The sequence below is a fragment of the Schistocerca nitens genome, chromosome 5 (assembly GCF_023898315.1).
Source record: "Schistocerca nitens isolate TAMUIC-IGC-003100 chromosome 5, iqSchNite1.1, whole genome shotgun sequence".
Lineage (NCBI taxonomy): Eukaryota > Metazoa > Arthropoda > Insecta > Orthoptera > Acrididae > Schistocerca > Schistocerca nitens.
The window spans coordinates 815,584,984-815,604,664 of record NC_064618.1 but is presented as its reverse complement, the minus strand read 5'-3'; the positions used below and the strand labels follow the sequence as shown (position 1 = coordinate 815,604,664).

General features: G+C 42.8%; 1 protein-coding gene across 2 annotated transcripts in view; it reads left to right on the top strand.

The window, feature by feature from the left end:
* Positions 1–19,681, top strand: part of LOC126259294 (atrial natriuretic peptide receptor 1-like) — a 1,315,450-nt gene that overhangs the window by 1,124,968 nt on the left and 170,801 nt on the right. For both annotated transcript variants that reach the window (XM_049955955.1, XM_049955954.1), the window contains exon 13: positions 9,806–9,961. In XM_049955955.1, the coding sequence (XP_049811912.1) occupies positions 9,806–9,961 (156 nt within the window). The remainder of the gene's footprint in view (positions 1–9,805; positions 9,962–19,681) is intronic.

The following is a 19,681-nucleotide window of genomic DNA, read 5'->3' as shown; positions in this document are numbered from 1 at the left end:
TGCCAATGATGGTCGTATGCGTGTTTGGCGCCGTGCAGGTGAGCGCCACAATCAGGACTGCATACGACCGAGGCAAACAGGGCCAACACCCGGCATCATGGTGTGGGGAGCGATCTCCTACACTGGCCGTACACCACTGGTGATCGTCGAGGGGACACTGAATAGTGCACGGTACATCCAAACCGTTATCGAACTCATCGTTCTACCATTCCTAGACCGGCAAGGGAACTTGCTGTTCCAACAGGACAATGCACGTCCGCATGTATCCCGTGCCACCCAACGTGCTCTAGAAGGTGTAAGTCAACTACCCTGGCCAGCAAGATCTCCGGATCTGTCCCCCATTGAGCATGTTTGGGACTGGATGAAGCGTCGTCTCACGCGGTCTGCACGTCCAGCACGAACGCTGATCCAACTGAGGCTCCAGGTGGAAATGGCATGGCAAGCCGTTCCACAGGACTACATCCAGCATCTCTACGATCGTCTCCATGGGAGAATAGCAGCCTGCATTGCTGCGAAAGGTGGATATACACTGTACTAGTGCCGACATTGTGCATGCTCTGTTGCCTGTGGCCGGCCGAAGTGGCCGTGCGGTTAAAGGCGCTACAGTCTGGAACCGCAAGACCGCTACGGTCGCAGGTTCGAATCCTGCCTAGGGCATGGATGTTTGTGATGTCCTTAGGTTAGTTAGGTTTAACTAGTTCTAAGTTCTAGGGGACTAATGACCTCAGCAGTTGAGTCCCATAGTGCTCAGAGCCATTTGAACCATTTTTTGTTGCCTGTGTCTATGTGCCTGTGGTTCTGTCAGTGTGATCATGTGATGTATCTGACCCCAGGAATGTGTCAATAAAGTTTCCCCTGCCTGGGAAAATGAATTCACGGTGTTCTTATTTCAATTTCCAGGAGTGTATAACGCCAAGCTACAGACGCATGCCACAGTGTCAGCGCAGATGTCGTAGCTCGTATCATGAAAGTGGCCAACTGAAAGCAACCTCAGTTCAGTTACCCAGCTCCAGTCGTACGTTACAACCGAGTACAGCGTGAGGAAGCGTCTAGACGAGAAGCGAGAGAAACAATAAATCCCTTTTACACTTCTGAAATGGGATCGCAACGGCGCAACACTTCCTGCGCAGGCCTCTCATTGGTCGGTACTCATTATCTCCAAAGTTCTCCTACCAGCCATACCTTGACTAGTGAACGACTGTTATACATTAAGTAATCGAGAACCCGGTAGAGAATGTTTTTCCAACAACCTTGTCACTCAGAACCCGTGTAAGATCGAATGCATTTTAATGAACAACCTCCAAGAACTACACCAACATAAAGTTTTAAGGCTTCACTGAGTTTTAGAATAGCGTGCACTCTGCTTCAGAGCAAAACATTCATTCTGAAGAAGGTATTTATTTAGTTCTGCGGAAACTTAGTTATTTTTCTCCTGCTGATCAATCACGATCGTCTCTCGACTGTTTACGGTTCGTTAATAACGCAGACTTTGTACGAAGACTAAGATGATACATCATAACAAATACTTGTTGAGAACTGACGATTGCTGTCGAGGGTTGTGCCACATTGCTGCGCAGTCAGCCGGATGCGCGTCGAGACTTGGGCCAACCGCTGGCACTGCAACAAAGTATCGCTGCGCCTGACAGCAGGGTTTCGGCAACACGAGAAGCGGCTACCCACTCGGGTGTACGACTGCCCAGCCGAATGGACGGAATCGACGGAATGCAACTGAGAACAGGTATTACAGGCCAGATTGCGAACGGGCGTCGGCTTTCCGTGCTGGCGCCCGCTGCCACCAAAGGGGTTTTGGGCTGGTGGGGAGAGAGAGAGAGAGAGAGAGAGAGAGAGAGGCAGCACAGAGTGTCAGCTGTAATTACTACAGCCAGCGCACTGCAAAGTGAATCGGGCTGGGCGGGGACACTCCTGTGAAAGACCCAACGCCCCTGGAAGCACGCCAAACGCAGTGCACCTTTCGCTGTTGAACGAGTATATACGTGGTCGGCTGCCGGCCTAATCCTAAATGGGAGAGCAAGCAGCATTCGTAACACGGAATGATTCCTTATGGATTCAGCACCAGTCACGACAATTCGTCCCACTGACTCAGTAAATTTTGACATGTCGGTGCTCTGTAGTGCGTTCAACCAGTTGTCTTTCAAGCCGGCTGTCAGTATTGAACACTTGGAAACTGGAAATTTGTGGTTAGGTCTTATGGGATCAAACTGCTGAGGTCTTTAGTCCCTAAGCTTACCCACTACTTAATCTAACTTAAACTAACTTATGCTAAGGACAACACACACTCACCCATGCCCAAAGGAGGACTCGAAGCTCCGACGAGGGGAGCCGCGTGAACACGTGGAAAACGATGCTCCAGAACAGGTTTGTCTCAGTGGACAGTGCGAAAGCCTACCAGCCTCTGGAAAAATTATGCTGACCGTTCACTTAGGCTGGTTTACAGCCGATTTTCAGACATGATTCTCTGACAACGCAAAATGGCTGGGAAATTTTTAAGGCAACGGCAGTGCTTTCGCAAGAAGAACTAGAATGTCACTCAAACTTTTCTGAGGGGAACTGGTAAATCCATTTTAACCTAGAATTCTGTTGCATTGATGAATAGATTTTTAATGAGCCCCATCTTGTGGACGTTATTTTTACAGAAGTCAATCAACACTTTTCTCCCTTGTACATGTAGCTCTCTAAAAGACTAAGAGTCCTACAGAGACTGGAGCTAATGTTGAAGCTTACGATCACTTGTTCTTCTATGGCAATATCCGCAGATGGAACATGAGGGAGGAATGTGACAGTATTGCATTTAGTAACCTCCGCCACACGCTGCAGGGTGGCTAGCGGAGTGTCAGTATAGACGCGCTAGTGGTCCTGTATGGCTGTTCGTCTTTCAACCTCTTGTAAGGATCTCTTTAAGTACAATGTGTGCTATCCGCACACACTAACTTTTGTGAAAACGGCAACAGCAGATGCACAGAGCGAGCGTAGAAGTAACTGCGACAGCGGAACCTCGCGTTGGCCTCTCAAAATCTCCGTTTTTAGGGTTCCATACCTCAATACGTAACAGCGAAATACTTATAGGGTCATTTCTTGTCTGTCTGTCTCTCTGTCCCACAGTTAAAAACCCCTTTGCTCAGGAGCGGGTAGTCATATTAAGTTTAAATTTAGGTCACACACTAACATCTTTGGTCCAGCATAAAAATCTTAAGCGTGTAAAGCAATGCACATATTTTGACAGTCATCAACTCACTCATCAAAACCCATTTGATACTTACCGTTGGCCTACGATCATGACATTTAGCGAGAAGAAAGGCTTCGTAGTACAAGTAACGGGAAGAAAACGAAACTGTTCATTTGTAATTATATCAAAAGAAAAAAAAAATTGTCATTTGTTATCCGACTGTCTCTCTGCCCGTCTGTCTGTTAAAATGCCTTTTTCTCAGGAATGTGTAGACGTATCAATGTGAATTTTTTGTCCCATTGTAAGGTCTACGGTCCCTAGATGTTGCTAAGTCAGTGAACTAAAAAATGCGGCCATATATTTCACATGTTTGATACTCGCGTACTCACTCATTAATATGTATATATCAGTTCACGTCGGCCTGTAATCATGAAATTTGATAAAATGAAGGATTCACAGTTGAAGCAAAGAGAAAAAGCGAAACTGTTAATTTGTAATTACGTCACACGAAAAAAAAACTGTCGTTTGTTATCTGACTCACTCTCTCTTTGTCTGACCGTCTGGTAAGATGTTGTTTCCTCAGGAATGGATATAGGTGTCAAGTTGAAACTTACGTCACATTCTAATGTCTTTGGTAGCTTGGTTATGTAAAAAGGTTAAGTTTCAAAAGTAAGGGAAATCAAGGGGCCACTGAGGTCACATATTTTGATACTCGCGACCTCACTAATTAATAGCCATAGGTTACTTCCCGTTTACCAGAATCATATGAAATTTGGCAAGAAGCAAAGTTTTGCACAGCGAGTAAATGGAAATTTAGAAAATCGTTAGTTTTTCGTTGTATCACATAAAAACAATATTTATATTATCACTTGTTGTCCGACTTCAAACTTAAAATTAAAAGAATCCTTCAAAATCTTGAACGTCGACAATAGGCCAACAGTCGTTGAGGTTATCGACTTCCGGGGTGAATGAACTGTCTATGAACGTATTTATTTTTGCATGCGATCTTCAGATCGCGAGTGGTACTCTCAGCTGACCAATTCTTCTGCTTAGACGTCTGTCTCTGGATAACTGCCAACCGAAGTGAAATGTGAGAGAAAGCCGCCTCGACACAATATTTACATGTGAGTGAACTCTAACGGACCAGAGTGGTCGGTCTCCGGAAAATGGATTTGCATTAGCCTGATAGTTCCCCTCGTACTAGATATACACCTGATTGCAGTGATAGTGATATGAAACTGGTGGATACAACAATGAAGCACGCAACGACTGACGGATGCTGGACCTTTTGATGTGATGCCAGCGTGGTATGTTTGGCAACTTGTCAACATATCCATAACAGACCTTACAACATTCTTCACGCTGAAGCGCTACAGCTGCTGTTGATCCGCATGTTCAGCGATGTCATCCTAGAACTGAACTAGTGGCATGCATTCCATTGGATCAGTTTCAGAAACCACAAACGCCTCGTACTGCGATGGATATCGGATCATCGCCGTTTCCGTGTTCACTCACAAAATGTAACATTTTAGTATAACTGCCGTTAGAATAACTGCTATTGCAATGGTCATAAACGTTTTGCACGCTATTGTGCTCATTCTCTGCCTACTTTGTTGAGCGCCGTATTTCACAAACGCCATGCGCGTTTTTCTCGATTATTGAAAGAGATCTGAATAGGGTATCTAGCACACTGAACACATTTTCAGGAGGATGGAGCTCCAGATGCCAGTATGGCCATCCAGACGTAGGTTTTTCGTGATTTTCTTGAACTGATTAAGGCAAATGGCGGGACGATTCCTTTGAAACGGAATCCCACTCCCATTTGAACTTGTACTCCATCGTCAGTAAAGTCATCGTCGACGATGGATGTATTCCAGTCCCTGTCTTCCCCTATACTTTTTTACCCTCTGCAACTCCCTCTAACACCGTCTTAACGCAATTACAATCATCCTGTCAATTTTTCTGGTCATTGTTTTCCATATGTTCCATTTTCCACCGATTCTCCTTATTCCTTACCTAATCATTCCTCCCAGTTTTGAACATCCTTCCGTAGCACCGGAATGCTTCGATTCTCTTTTTTTACGGTTTTCCCACGGTCCATGTTTCATTACCATACAGTGCTGTGCTCTAAACGTACATTCTCAGAAGTTTCTGCCTCAAATTCAGGTCTATGTTTGATACTTGCTGGCTTCTCTTGGCCAGAATGTCCTCTAGCCTGTGCTGATCTCTTTTATTGTCCTCTTTGATTCACACGTCATGTTTTATTTTGCATCCAAGACAGCAGAATGACTCAATTTCTCCTATGTCGTGGCCCCAGGTTTGATGTTAAGTACATCGACAGTCTCATTTCCGTTACTTCTCATGATTTTCTTCTTAGGTTTACTCTCAATACATATTCTGTATTTATTTAGCACGTCTGGTATGTCTTCTTCACTTTCACTGTCGTCAGTGGATCGTATTATTATCATTACCGGTATTATATTTTCACCTTCAATTTTAATCTCACTCCTAAACTTTTCTTTTATTCCCGTCATTGCTTCTTCGCTGTATAGATTGAAAAGTATGTATGAAACACTACATCTTTTTATTACGCTCTTTTAATCCTTGCACATCGTTCTTGATCTTCTAGTCTTACTGACCCTCTCGTTTCTTGCAGATGCTGTATATGATCCGTCTTTCTCTACACCTTACTGATATTTTTCTCAGCATTTCGGACATCCTGCATCATTTTACACTGTCGAACACTTTTTCCAGATCAAAACATGCTACTAACGTGCTTTAATTTTTCTGAAGTTTTACTTCCACTTTCAGTCGTAGCGTCAGAACTGCCTCTGTGGTGTCCTTTCTTTTCCGAAAGCCAAAGTCATCGTCATTTAACACTTTCTTAACATTTTCTTCCTCTCTTCTGTCTAATACCCTTGACAGCAAGCTGAATATATGTGCTGTTAAAATAATTGTGTGAGTGTTCTCGCACATTCTCGTTAAATAGAGCGCGTTACCTAGTGTTCATTCGAGATGAGCTGCCGCAGTTGGACACAGTAGCAATTATACATATTCTCCGGGAAACAACGTTTTTTCAGGAAGACGCTGTCTCAGTCCACTTCGACAGAAACATTAGTTAGCACTTAACCAACAGATACACTCGTAGTTTCATTGTAATGAGAGCTACTGTCCAGTGGCCAGCGCAATTACCTGGTCTCACGTACATGAATTTTTCTTGAGGTCCATGATGCTTCTGAAGAAACTGAAGAGTAATTGGTTGGTAGGTTGCCAGCTGGCTGTCTGCTTGTACAAGAGACAACAGGGATATTTGAGACAGTGCAGAAAAATTTTGTCCTTCTTTCTAACGCATGCTTTGCTATGGGCTTATGTTGTTGTAAGGTGTTTATTGTTCATACCAGTAAACAACTATTTATTTCTAACCATTAATTACTTATCATTAAGAGCCATGTTCAGGAGCACATAGATTCTGTATAATTTTGAACGTCTAGATGGTAGGTAGCTGTTGGCAGTGATCAGCGTATGACCATTTAGTTATACAAGAAAATGTAAGACTTTTATTTCCGTCTCAATTGCAAACAGTTTTTATTAACATATGGCCGGTTTTAATGACTTACACCAACTTCAGATATAAGGTGCTTGGCTACAAATAGCACTTCAATGTGCTATGCAGTGCCAGAAGCAGCCTGTGATGCAGCAGTTCAGACTGAACTGCTAATCGTTATAAAGTATTTTATGTCTGATAATGGTGTATAAGACATTAACACTGACCTTATGTTGATTAATAAACTTCGTTAGTGACAAGGAAATAACTTTTTGTATTATGAACAATATTGGGGTCGACGCATCTCAGTGACGATGTCACAGATTCAAAAAGAAAAAAAAAAAAAAGGAGGATGAGGAAAGGATCGTGGATGATCAGTATGAATCAACTCCTTACTCCTAAATAATGCAATCTAATGGCTTTCCTCGCTTTTCTAGGAGTTTGACTACATAGCACTACCTACCTTTCTAATATGTTACTCATCACAAACGACATCAAAATCTCACTTATTTTATAACTTTCTTTTAAAGTATACTTTTGAATAGAGATATGACGTCCTTGGAAATAAGAATAGCTTTTTCATTAACGTGCGTGTGCCTTTGAAAGCTAGCACCTCGTCATATTTCAGGAGGTATTCCAAATGTCATAAATATCAACACCATACCTTGTCCGTATCAGGCAGACAAATTTTCTCGTTGCCCTAAGCAGGGTGGTTATAATTAAACTTCCGTTAGTTGAGAGGACCCCATGAAAAACGAGTCATCGTAGGACAATGAAACTTTGTGATAACTTTATAGGGTCATGCGGACGAGAAATATCGAATGAACCATTGGATGAAACACAATTTCCGCATGAGGGGGTAACATTGCTAACTGCGTACCATATTTACGTTGGAGGCTACAAACGTTGCTCAATGTGACGACCATCCGCATACACGACAGCCAGGACCAGCACTAACGACACCATTCCACAACTTCTCGCTGCGCTTTTCGAATGGTAGACCATGGAATGTTGAGCTGTCGTGACGCAGTTCGTGTACTGCTTAAAGATCACACATTGCGTCCAGAATGCTCAGACATGGCAACAGCAACTTCTTCAACAATATGTGGCACAATTGGCCGTGGGCCTGCCGCAGGAGCAATTCGCAAACCGACAGTTCATACGAACGACCGAATCACGTTCTTCAGCCCCCGTAAAGAAGTAGGAAATCTCCGTATTCCTTTAACACGTGGATACTGGCGAACTGCAGCAGCACTACTGCTTTCTTCTTCGCGGATGGATCACTTAGGACCACGCATAATCAACATTTGTTGGCCTTCCTTTTCGCCCAGTATTCCTTCATAAACAACGAATGGGCTAGCTTTCGTTGCGTAGACCATGTATGTCGGTTAGTTTTTCTCTCTTCTTCCTCAAAACCCCGTGTGTTTGTGATTTTTCTGATTTCATTTCTATCATGTAGATTTGGAGACCCTAATTCTCTCAGGTCTTTTTCCGTCTGTTTGTACCAGTTCAGTCTTGTAGTTTTCTTCTTTAAAAATGTATGGGTTTTGTACGTTAACCTGTTTGAGTCCATTCTTTCTAAGTGCCCCATGAATTGGATTCTTCTCATGCGCATTGTGTCTGTTATTTTGGAGATATTTTTATATATTTCTGCATTGGGTTTTGGATAATGTGCCCCATCTTTAGTTCTTGGTCCTAGGATTTTCCTCATTATCTTACGTTCTTTCATTTCTAATTCCTCTTTTAGTGTTCTGTGTTGAAGGTTTATTGTCTCAGATGCGTAGAGAGCTTCGGGTCTAATAACTGTTGTGTAGTGTCGTATTTTGCAGTTCCACGAGAGACTCTTTTTGTTGTAAATGTTTTTTGTTAACTGAAACGCCGTCTCCATTTTCTGGACTCATGATCTGACACATTTCTTTTCATTACAATTTTCTGCAATCCATTCACCTAAATATTTAAATTCTTTTACTCGAGAGATGTAGTTATTACCAATTTTGAGATCAGAAGGTGCATCTTTGACGTCAGTCATAAATTTAGTTTTTTCAAATGAAATTTGTAATCCTATTTTAGCTGCCTGTTCTTGTAATAATTCTAGCTGTTTCTGTGCATCAGTAATGTCTTGTGCGATCAGTGCCATGTCATCAGCAAATGCTAAACAGTCTAATTCTATGCCCTTATGTCTTGGTCCCAGTCTGTGTGCTGGTGCACCTGCTTTTTTCCATTCTTTAACAACTTTTTCAAGAGTACAATTGAAGAGCACTGGGGACAGTACATCCCCTTGTCGTACTCCTGTGTCTATTTCAAATTCTGTGCTCAATTCTCCCATAAATTTTACTTTGCATTTGGTCTCCGTGAGTGTTTCTTTTATGATGTTTGTTGTCTTTTGATCTAGTCCAAATTCTGCTAATACTTCAAAAAGGGATTCTCGGTCTATACTGTCATATGCTTTTTTAAAGTCGACAAACGTGATGATGACATAACTTTTGTTTGATGTAGTATGTAAATATTTCATTGAGTTTTTCAAGTTAAGTATCTGTTCTACGCAAGATCGACCTTTTCTGAACCCACCTTTCATGTATAATTTATTTGAGTTTTGCAATAAGATTTTCTCCTGCATTTTTCCATAATTCTGCGGTGATTTGGTCTTCTCCTGATGCTTTGTTATTTAGCACTACTGCTGTTACTTTGAAAAAAAAAAAAAAAGAAACAGCTTTGCGAGTAAGGCCCTGCTTACCTTGTTCAGACCGCTGTTGATTTTCTCCCACTGCTATGCACACTGATGGTCTTGTTTCAACCACACGTCTCCGTACCAGTACCGGCGTCTAACAGCAAGTCATGAAGCACTGCTAGCAATGCAAATCGTGCAGCGCACTATCTGAACGTCATCCCTATAAAGTCAGGTACTCGTAAGGTAAAAGGTTTTCCGTCTACGCTGGCTCAAGTAGCGAAAGTCTAATAATAGCGGCCCTGTACTTACCGGAAGGAATAGCACTCTAGGAGAGCCTAATGATCTATGTGTTACTCCGGCACGGTACGCGAGGCGTGTATGTGTACGTGTGTGCTTGTTGCGGCGACAGGTCAGCTGTGGACGGCGCCGGAGCTGCTGAGGATGCCGCAGCGGCCGCCGGAGGGAACGCAGAAGGGCGACGTCTACAGCTTCGCCATCATCGTGCACGAGATCGTCACCCGGCAGGGACCCTTCTTCATCGCCGATCGACACTTTTCACCTAAAGGTAATATAATCTACAGCACACAGTGTTCAATTGAAGCCTTCTCAAACGACATTCATTTATTAAAAACGAGGCTTTGGAAAGTAAGTTACGTAATATTATGGCAGGTACAGTATGTTCTATGGAATACTGCACAAAACTTCGACGTGACACATTCACTGTTTTTTAACACAGTCCACGGGCGGAACATCCTACCTGTCGTTCAGTTCTTCGACGGTACAAATCCGCGCCTCGGTCACTCAGTACCTTTCATCTTCTAACTAGAAAATTCTTGTGAAAGCAGTTACTGTGTACGAAACAATCACGAGGTGCATTCAAGTTCTAAGGCCTCCGATTTTTTTCCTAATTAACTACTCACCCGAAGTCGATGAAACTGGCGTTACTTCTCGACGTAATCGCCCTGCAGACGTACACATTTTTCACAACGCTAACGCTATGATTCCATGGGAGCGGCGAAGGCTTCTTTAGGAGTCTTTTTTGACCACTGGAAAATCGCTGAGGCTATAGCAGCACGGCTGGTGAATGTGCGGCCACGGAGAGTGTCTTTCATTGTTGGAAAAAGCCAAAAAACACTAGGAGCCAGGTCAGGTGAATAGGGAGCATGAGGAATCACTTCAAAGTTGTTATCACGAAGAAACTGTTGCGTAAAGTTAGCTCGATTTGCGGGTGCGTTGTCTTGGTGAAACAGCACACACGCAGCCCTTCCCGGACGTTTTTGTTGCAGTGCAGGAAGGAATTTGTTCTTCAAAACATTTTCGTCGGATGCACCTGTTACCGTAGTGCCCTTTGGAACGCAATTGGTAAGGATTACGCCCTCGCTGTCCCAGAGCATGGACACCACCATTTTTTCAGCACTGGCGGTTACCCGAAATTTTTTTGGTGGCGGTGAATCTCTGTGCTTCCATTGAGCTGACTGGCGCTTTTTTTCTGGATTGAAAAATGGCATCCACGTCTCATCTATTGTCACAACCGACGAAAAGAAAGTCCCATTCATGCTGTCGTTGCGCGTCAACATTGCTCGGCAACATGCCACACGGGCAGCCATGTGGTCGTCCGTCAGCATTCGTGGCACCCACCTGGATGACACTTTTCGCATTTTCAGGTCGTCATGCAGGATTGTGTGCACAGAGCCCACAGAAATGCCAACTCTGGAGGCGATCTGTTCAAGTCATTCGGCGATCCCCCAAAACCATTATCTCCACTTTCTCGATCATGTCGTCAGACTGGCTTGTGCGAGCCCGAGGTTGTTTCGGTTTGTTGTCACACGATGTTCTGCCTTCATTAAACTGTCGCACCCACGAACGCACTTTCGACACATCCATAACTCCATCACCACATGTCTCCTTCAACTGTCGATGAATTTCAATTGGTTTCACACCACGCAAATTCAGAAAACGAATGACTGCATGCTGTTCAAGTAAGGAAAACGTCGCCATTTTAAGTATTTAAAACTGTTGTGTCTAGACAAGACAGCCTAGACACAATGAGAGGAAGCCGAAATGCACGCGCTTAAACTCACGCAGGCTGGCGTGAGGTCTGAAACAGGATACGTAATGAATGCTATAAAGAAAAGTACGTAGCTGCTGGAATACTTAACTTTAATCCACATTTGTAGAACATCGCTCTTGATGATACATGCTTCATAATATTAATTAGCAATTGAATACGGCGCATTGCTAGGTCGTAGCAAATGTAGCTGAAGGCTATGCTAACTATCGTCTCGGCAAAGGAGAGCGTCTTTGTCAGTGATGCGTTCCTTGCAAAGTCTGCTGTACAACTGGGGCGGGTGCCAGGACGTCTCTCTAGACCTGCCGTGTGGTGGCGCTCGGTCTGCAATTACTGACAGTGGCGACACGCGGGTCCGACGTATACTAATGGACCGCGGCCGATTTAAAGGCTACCACCTAGCAAGTGTGGTGTCTGGCGGTGACACCACAAAAACAGTTCTCATTCTCGCCGCTGGCGGTAAAATTCCATCTGCCGTACGGTGCTGCTATCTCTGGGACGTATTGACAATGAACGCGGCCTCATTTTAAAACAATGGGCATGTTTCTGTCTCTTTCCAGTCCGGAGAAAAAAAATCGGAGGCCTTAGAACTTGAGTGCACCTCGTACACTGAAGACCCAAAGAAACTGGTACACGTGGTTAATATCGTGTTGCCCGCCAGCGAGCACACAGAAGTGCCGCACCACGACGTGGAATGGACTCGACTAATGTATGGAGTAGTGCTGGAAGGAATTGACACCTTCAATACTGCAGCACTTTCCACAAATCCGTAAGAGTAGGAGGAGGTGAAAATATCTTCTGAACAGCACGTTACAAGGCATCCCAGATGTGCTCGTTAACGTTCATGCCAAGGGAGTTCGGTGGGCAGCGGAGATGTTTAAGCTCAGAAGAGTTTTCTCCTGGAGCCACTCTGTAGCAATTCTGGTCGTCTAGGGTGTCGCATTGTCCTGCTGGAATTGCCCAAGTTCGTGGGCGTGCGCAATGGACACGAATGTATGCAGGTGAACAAAGAGGATGCTTACATAAGTGTCACCTTTCAGAGTCGTATCTACACATATCGATGGTCCCATATCACGCCCCATCTGTTACAGAGCCACCACCAGCTTGAACAGTCCTCTGCTGACATGCAGTGTCCATGGATTCATGAGTTTGTATCCATACCCGTACACGTTTATCAGCTCGATACAGTTTGAAACGAGAATCGTCCGACCAGGCAATATGTTTCCAGTCATCAACAGTCCAATGTTGGAGTTCACTGGCACAGGCGAGGTATAAAGTTTTTGTCGTGTCGTCATCAAGGGTACACGAGTTGGCCTTCGGCTCGGAAAGCCTATATCGATGGTGTTTAGTTGAATGGTTCGCACCCTGACACTAGCTGACGGCCGGTCGCTGTGGTCAAGCGGTTCTGGGCGCTTCAGTCCCGAATCGCGTAACTGCTACGGTCGCAGTTTAGAATCCTGCCTCAGGCATGGCTGTGTGTGATGTCCTTAGCTTAGTGAGGTTTACGTAGTTCTAAGTTCTAGGAGACTGATGACCTAAGTAGTTAAGTCCCGTAGTGCTCAGAGCCATTTTGAACCTGTTGATGCCCCAGCAGTGAAATCTGCAGCAATTTGCGGAAGGGTAGCACTTCTGTCACGTTGAACAATTCTCTTCAGTCGTCGTTGGTCCCATTCTTGCAGGATATTTTGCCTACCGCAGCGATTACGGAGATCTAATGTTTTAACCGATTCCTGATATTCACGGTAATTTCGTAAAATGGTCTTACGGGAAAATCCTCACTTCATCGCTACCTCTGAATTGCTGTGTCCCATCGCTCGTGTGCCGATTATAACACCACTTTCAAACTCACTTAAATTTTGACAACCTGCAATTGTAGCAGCAGTAACTGATCTAACAACTGTGCCAGACACTTGTTGTCTTATATAGGAGTTGGCGACCGCATCGCCGCATTCTACCTGTTTACATATCTCTGTATTTGAATACACATGCCTATACCAGTTTCTTTTGCGATTCCGTGTAGTCTTCAAGGATTACGGACGTGTGTCGTGTTGCAAAATTTGCCTTTCACATTTTATATTTTGCAGTGTGCATCAACGCTCAGAGCGATTCAGGGAACTGAACTGAGTGACGCAGTAGCGGAGGGTGCTCGAAGTAAACGCACTGTGCGTGAATATGCTGTCCTCCCACACGCTGTAAACCCGCCGCTCAGCCAGTAGGTCGTGCGACAATGGGAGGAAGAGTGTTCCAGAGAGCGGGTCAACAGGCTGCGATCAATGAAAGCCACCACTCGACCGCTTCACACCCCATTCAGGCTGCGCAAACGGGATAAAGGGCTGCTAACCCGGCGTCCAGTCAGACTTGACCCCTGTCCTTTTCCGTTAGTGCTTATGGTGAGGAAATCTTTACACTCCTCGTTTTCAGTGATCTAATTTCATTATAATAATTCCAATCCCAAAGAAAGCAGGTGTTGACAGATGTGAGAATTACCGAACAATCAGTTTAATAAGCCACAGCTGCAAAATACTAACACGAATTCTTTACAGACGAATGGAAAAACTAGTAGAAGCCGACCTCGGGGAAGATCAGTTGGGATTCCGTAGAAATACTGGAACACGTGAGGCAATACTGACCTTACGACTTATCTTAGAAGAAAGATTAAGGAAAGGCAAACCTACGTTTCTAGCATTTGTAGATTTAGAGAAAGCTTTTGACAATGTTGACTAGAATACTCTCTTTCAAATTCTAAAGGTGGCAGGGGTAAAATACAGGGAGCGAAAGGCTATTTACAATTTGTACAGAAACCAGATGGCAGTTATAAGAGTCGAGGGGTATGAAAGGGAAGCAGTGGTTGGGAAGGGAGTAAGACAGGGTTGTAGCCTCTCCCCAATGTTATTCAATCTGTATATTGAGCAAGCAGTAAAGGAAACAAAAAAAAATTCGGAATAGGTATTAAAATCCACGGAGAAGAAATAAAAACCTTGAGGTTCGCCGATGACATTGTAATTCTGTCAGAGACAGCAAAGGACTTGGAAGAGCAGTTGAACGGAATGGATGGTGTCTTGAAGGGAGGATATAAGATGAACATCAACAAAAGCAAAACGAGGATAATGGAATGTAGTCGAATTAAGTCGGGTGATGCTGAGGGAATTAGATTAGGAAATGAGACACTTAAAGTAGTAAAGGTGTTTTGCTATTTGGGTAGCAAAGTAACTGATGATGGTAGAAGTAGAGAGGATATAAAATGTAGACTGGCAATGGCAAGGAAAGCTTTTCTGAAGAAGAGAAATTTGTTAACATCGAGTATAGATTTAAGTGTCAGGAAGTCATTTCTGAAAGTATTTGTATGGAGTGTAGCCATTTATGGAAGTGAAACATGGGCGGTAAATAGTTTGGACAAGAAGAGAATAGAAGCTTTCGAAATGTGTTGCTACAGAAGAATGCTGAAGATTAGATGGGTAGATCACATAACTAATGAGGAGGTATTGAATAGGATTGGGGAGAAGAGGAGTTTGTGGCACAACTTGACCAGAAGAAGGGATCGGTTGGTAGGGCATGTTCTGAGGCATCAAGGGATCACCAATTTAGTATTGGAGGGCATCGTGGAGGGTAAAATTCGTAGGGGGAGACCAAGAGATGAATACACTAAGCAGATTCAGAAGGATGTAGGTTGCAGTAGATACTGGGAGATGAAGAAGCTTGCACAGGATAGAGTAGCATGGAGAGCTGCATCAAACCAGTCTCAGGACTGAAGACCACAAAAACAACAACAATTTCATTTCCTGAAAAGGTGACATTCGTGACACTTCCATCTGTCCCGCAATCCATTTTAATTTTTGTCTATACGTAGTATAACAATTGTTTAAATATGATGCCCATTTTACAATGTTGTGTCTGACTTCGTGAGTTCCTTATACTTGGTCTCGGCAGAAATAAACTTTGAGCTCCTATTCAATCGTGTCACAAATCCAACTTGTGAACTCCATCAATGTTTTTTGATGAATTTCAATTAATGCTGTCAAATTGCAGGTTTCTGGTCCGAGAGTTCATTTGTGGTCAGTTCTTTGTACGTACCATATAAATACTGATAAGTAACAACACTTCTTTATAGCACAGTATTTAATTCGTAGACAACTTACAAGATACGCTAACAGCAACAATTAGATCTGACATGTTTTCACACTTTTTCCCAATTTATGCAAATACTTCACGTCACCAATTTAAGGGTTGTGAGGCCACGAAGTCGAAGTGTAAACATGAACTTAACAATATAAGTAAGCTGCCTGATGACTAGCGTTACTTTTATTAACATTAAATTTAGGTTCAAAGAGTTTTATCCTTGCAAACTAAATTTGTTTGAATTTGTGTTAATGTGTTAGCAACATACTTGAGTTCACTGTTATAGCGGCCACCCAATTTGTCATTTTAACACAAATAAACGTACTTTTTGGAAATTTAAAAGAATTAAATACTAGTGTGTAAAGTATCACATCTTCAAGGCATTTTCATGTTGATTTTAAAACTACTCTTAAATGTAGCATTTCTGTAATATTTTCGAATGATTTAATATTATGATTTATATTTCAGGAAGATTAATTCAGCTGATGCGTTCGGTTCACAGTGGTATGTGGGAAACATGATCTTTTCACTTCCGGCATCAACTGAATAAAGTTTCTTTTAAAAAGAATCGTTTAGTAGAATTTCAGTATTGTACAAGTGCTCCCTTTATTAATATGGTGTATGATATGATTTTGGAAGTAGCCATATAAGTAGGCCACCCCTTGGGACCAGTTATTCTATTATGGTCTTTACTTCTTATAGATCCTCAGTTCGTGGTGGCGAAAGAGGGGGTGGTGAATTAAACTGGTTTCAAAATTCGAAATAAGGATTTTGTACAGATATCGTAAAACGCAATTTCAAAAGGGTTTTATGGTACCAATGGAAACATCAAGCAATCGGCAATGTTGTACTGTTGTCATAAATATGCCTTATACAGGATGACGAAAAATTTGCGCACTCGGACTTCGCAGCGAGATCAAACGGTGTGTTGCTAAACGTAGTTTTCGACTTTGCTTCGACAGTCGGTAAGCGTTATGGAATATTGTACCACAGCTTCCTTCTTAAACTGTTTGAGAAGAGACTTTAAGCGATTTAGATACGCCACATTATCTTGATTTATTATGTGCAGTTTCTGTTCGTAAAATTATTTTGTGTCCTCATCTTCCTCGTTTACGCCTCAGATGCCTCTGAAGCTCACTAGGGCGGCGCACGCGAAGCAATAAGTAGCTAGTTCGAAACTTGGTGGTGCAATACATTTCCATCGCCTGTAGTTGACACACAGGTGTAAGAATGTTGTTCACGAGAAATTCCCGGTCACCAGACTTTGCAACAACTACGTTGATGAATTTCCAAATATCTTAGCAGTATCCAGCGGAGGGCGGACATGCGCCGCTGTTGATGACGGTACGTCGATAGAACCAAGGCGTTTAGCTTTGGTGCTGCCTTTGTGCCATCTCTTTCGCGATTAGCAACGCCAAAACAAACGCAACACTCATTCCAGTGACCCACTTTGAAAAGGTGCACCTTACACGTTTGAAAGCAAACCACTAAAATGGCTTCAATTAGACAGGCTTTTAAACAATTGTGCGTTACATGAATAAATAATTTTCTAATTCTGTTGCTTACCATAGTTTGCTAGTAGCGTCTTTTACACAGATTTGAATAATTTATGTGTGAGTTTGAATGTGTGAGTGCCAGTAAGAGATACCCAAACGAATTTCTAAAAAAGATTTCATATGGTCGATGTACAAATCTCCCAAATACCTCGTAACAAATGAAAAATTATGGCAGACCAGGTTGTGAACCAGAGTGTCATGTTTGGCGTGAGCAAGTTTGACCATCTGAGCATACATCCAGGTTCGAGCCAATGTTTTCAAAATCACCGTGTTTTCCTTCTCTTTCGGACAGATGGGAGTAGAATCATTTAGGGATGAGACTACAATATCTATTGAAGCGTTGAAATCAAAGAATTTAATGAAACTAACTCACTAACAAATTAAGACTATTTTACTCACCTATCTTTCCCCTCAGTTTGCTGTTCGCACTTAACACAAGCGAGAACTGTTGGTTAAAATGTCCACAAGTAATTAGAAGGAAACATCAGATGCAATGGACGTTTGCTTTTTTTTTTTTTAATTTTAACCCTCTTCGTTTAATTATAGCGAACTGGATGCAACAGTCCAATTTTGGAACTTATGAAGACACTACCTGTTTTAGTTAGAATGCTAATACTAATCGTCTTCGTCATTACTATTCGTTATTCTGCTTCCCTCGTCATCATTAAAGTGCAGTTAGAAATTCCCCTTAGGATTCTGCAGTTACGCGCCTCATAAGTCACAACAACTATTTTGTTTCCATTATAGATACGCGGAATGCATATCCACTTCCCATAGACCAAAAAATAGCACGCAGTAGTGGTTATCAGTGGAGGAACTGCGAGGACTAATCGAGATGATCTTAAAACAGTAGCACAATTAAATGCTGTTTAAGTGTATCTTGTAACAAGACGCGCGGCATGTCACGCTATAAACCAATCTGATATATGTGGTGAGCAGAGGCCGGCGAATCATGTTTTCGGTGTAATTACCCCGTTAGCTGGACGCCACACGTTATTTATTTATTCCATGCCTCTGTGAAAGCAGCCGTAAAGTACCGCCGGTGTTTACGTTCATTGTTGGAGTGCAGCATCCAGTCTGACGCAAACTGAGTAGCGGGAATCAGTCCGCAGTAATTACCTAGAGTGGATACACGTCGGCAGCTGCGCGCGTTGCATTGCTAATGCCGCCGCCGGTCAGACCTCAGACGCGAATGACGTGACTTCCGGCCAACGCTCAGCAGCCTCAGGGTGCAGCTGCAGTTCCTGTACCCGTACTGACGGTCTGTGAGTGGATTCAGCTTATTGTTTGTGAAAGTGAGATGGCTAACGTATTATGAACTGTGGGGATGAGCAGACGTAGCCCTACGTGCTTTAAAGGAGGCACGCTACATTGTTACTATTGAGTTTTTACATATTGAAACCTCTCCCTCACTTATCCACCTTAATGACAGTGAAAAATTAAACCGCGTGTACCTAATGGAAATTTGGGAAAAGCAATCGTCACCGAAGTTAATCTGTCGGTAAAGAGGGAGGAAAGGGTTACATCTAAATGAAAGGAAAAATGCAAATAAAACTGATGGAAATTAATTTTGAAAAGGGGTAAAGTTAATAAAGAAAGTAAATGTGCGGCCGTTACGTTAACAATTAACTAGCGGTAATTAGGTATTTGAGATTTGGGGGAAATTACGGTCGCCAGTCCTAAGGACAATTACTATAGTAACCGAAAAAGAAAGGTTATTACACATATAATTAGCACTAGAAGCGTGGCAACTGGAGGTTGACACGTGTAGTGTGAAAACTGAAAGTTTGTCAGAAGTAATAAATTTCGCTACACTCTGACTTAATTTAGCAAAAGAATTAATAAAACCGGAAAATCGAAGGTTAATTTAGTGACTGAAGTTAATAGTGAGCTTTCTTTCTGAAGCACATTGAAATTCAGTAAAATGCGGTTAGTCTTGGACTACCTCAACAATCATTTCAAAAGCTACTTGAATCTACACAATTTAGAAATAAGAGATTTAACTTTGAACTTGAATTAAATGATTCTGAACAATTAACAATAGTAAAATTTAGTACGTACCAAGCTGAGCTGCAGTCACAGGTAAGCTAAAATATGCTAACAAAACTCGCACTCTTAATTTGTGCTTGTGTAATCTAAATATTGTAGCCAGCTATGAATACTTTAACTGAACTTTGAAATTAAAGCAGTGAAATAGAATAATATTGCTTTAATACTGGCGTTTGAATTTCAACGACACTCGGGTTCATTTCGGAAAAGGAAGGGACCCTGCTTGGCAATGCAATTGGGACAATGAGCAACAAAGGTTCACGCTAAGTTGCTGTAATTTTGTGATGCAACAATTTTAAAAGTTTGAAAAGCTGAGGTCTGCCATACAGCTCTAAAACTTTACGTGCTTCCAGTCTTCCTTGCTGGTTGATTGAAGGTTTGAAGCCGTCGATCGAGGAGGTGGCGACAGTCACTCATTGTCGGCCGTCGCTGTTGCAGAAGCTGGATGTTGGCGCGCCTTCTTCTCAACACGGTCACCAGGCGAAACGGGCTCTTG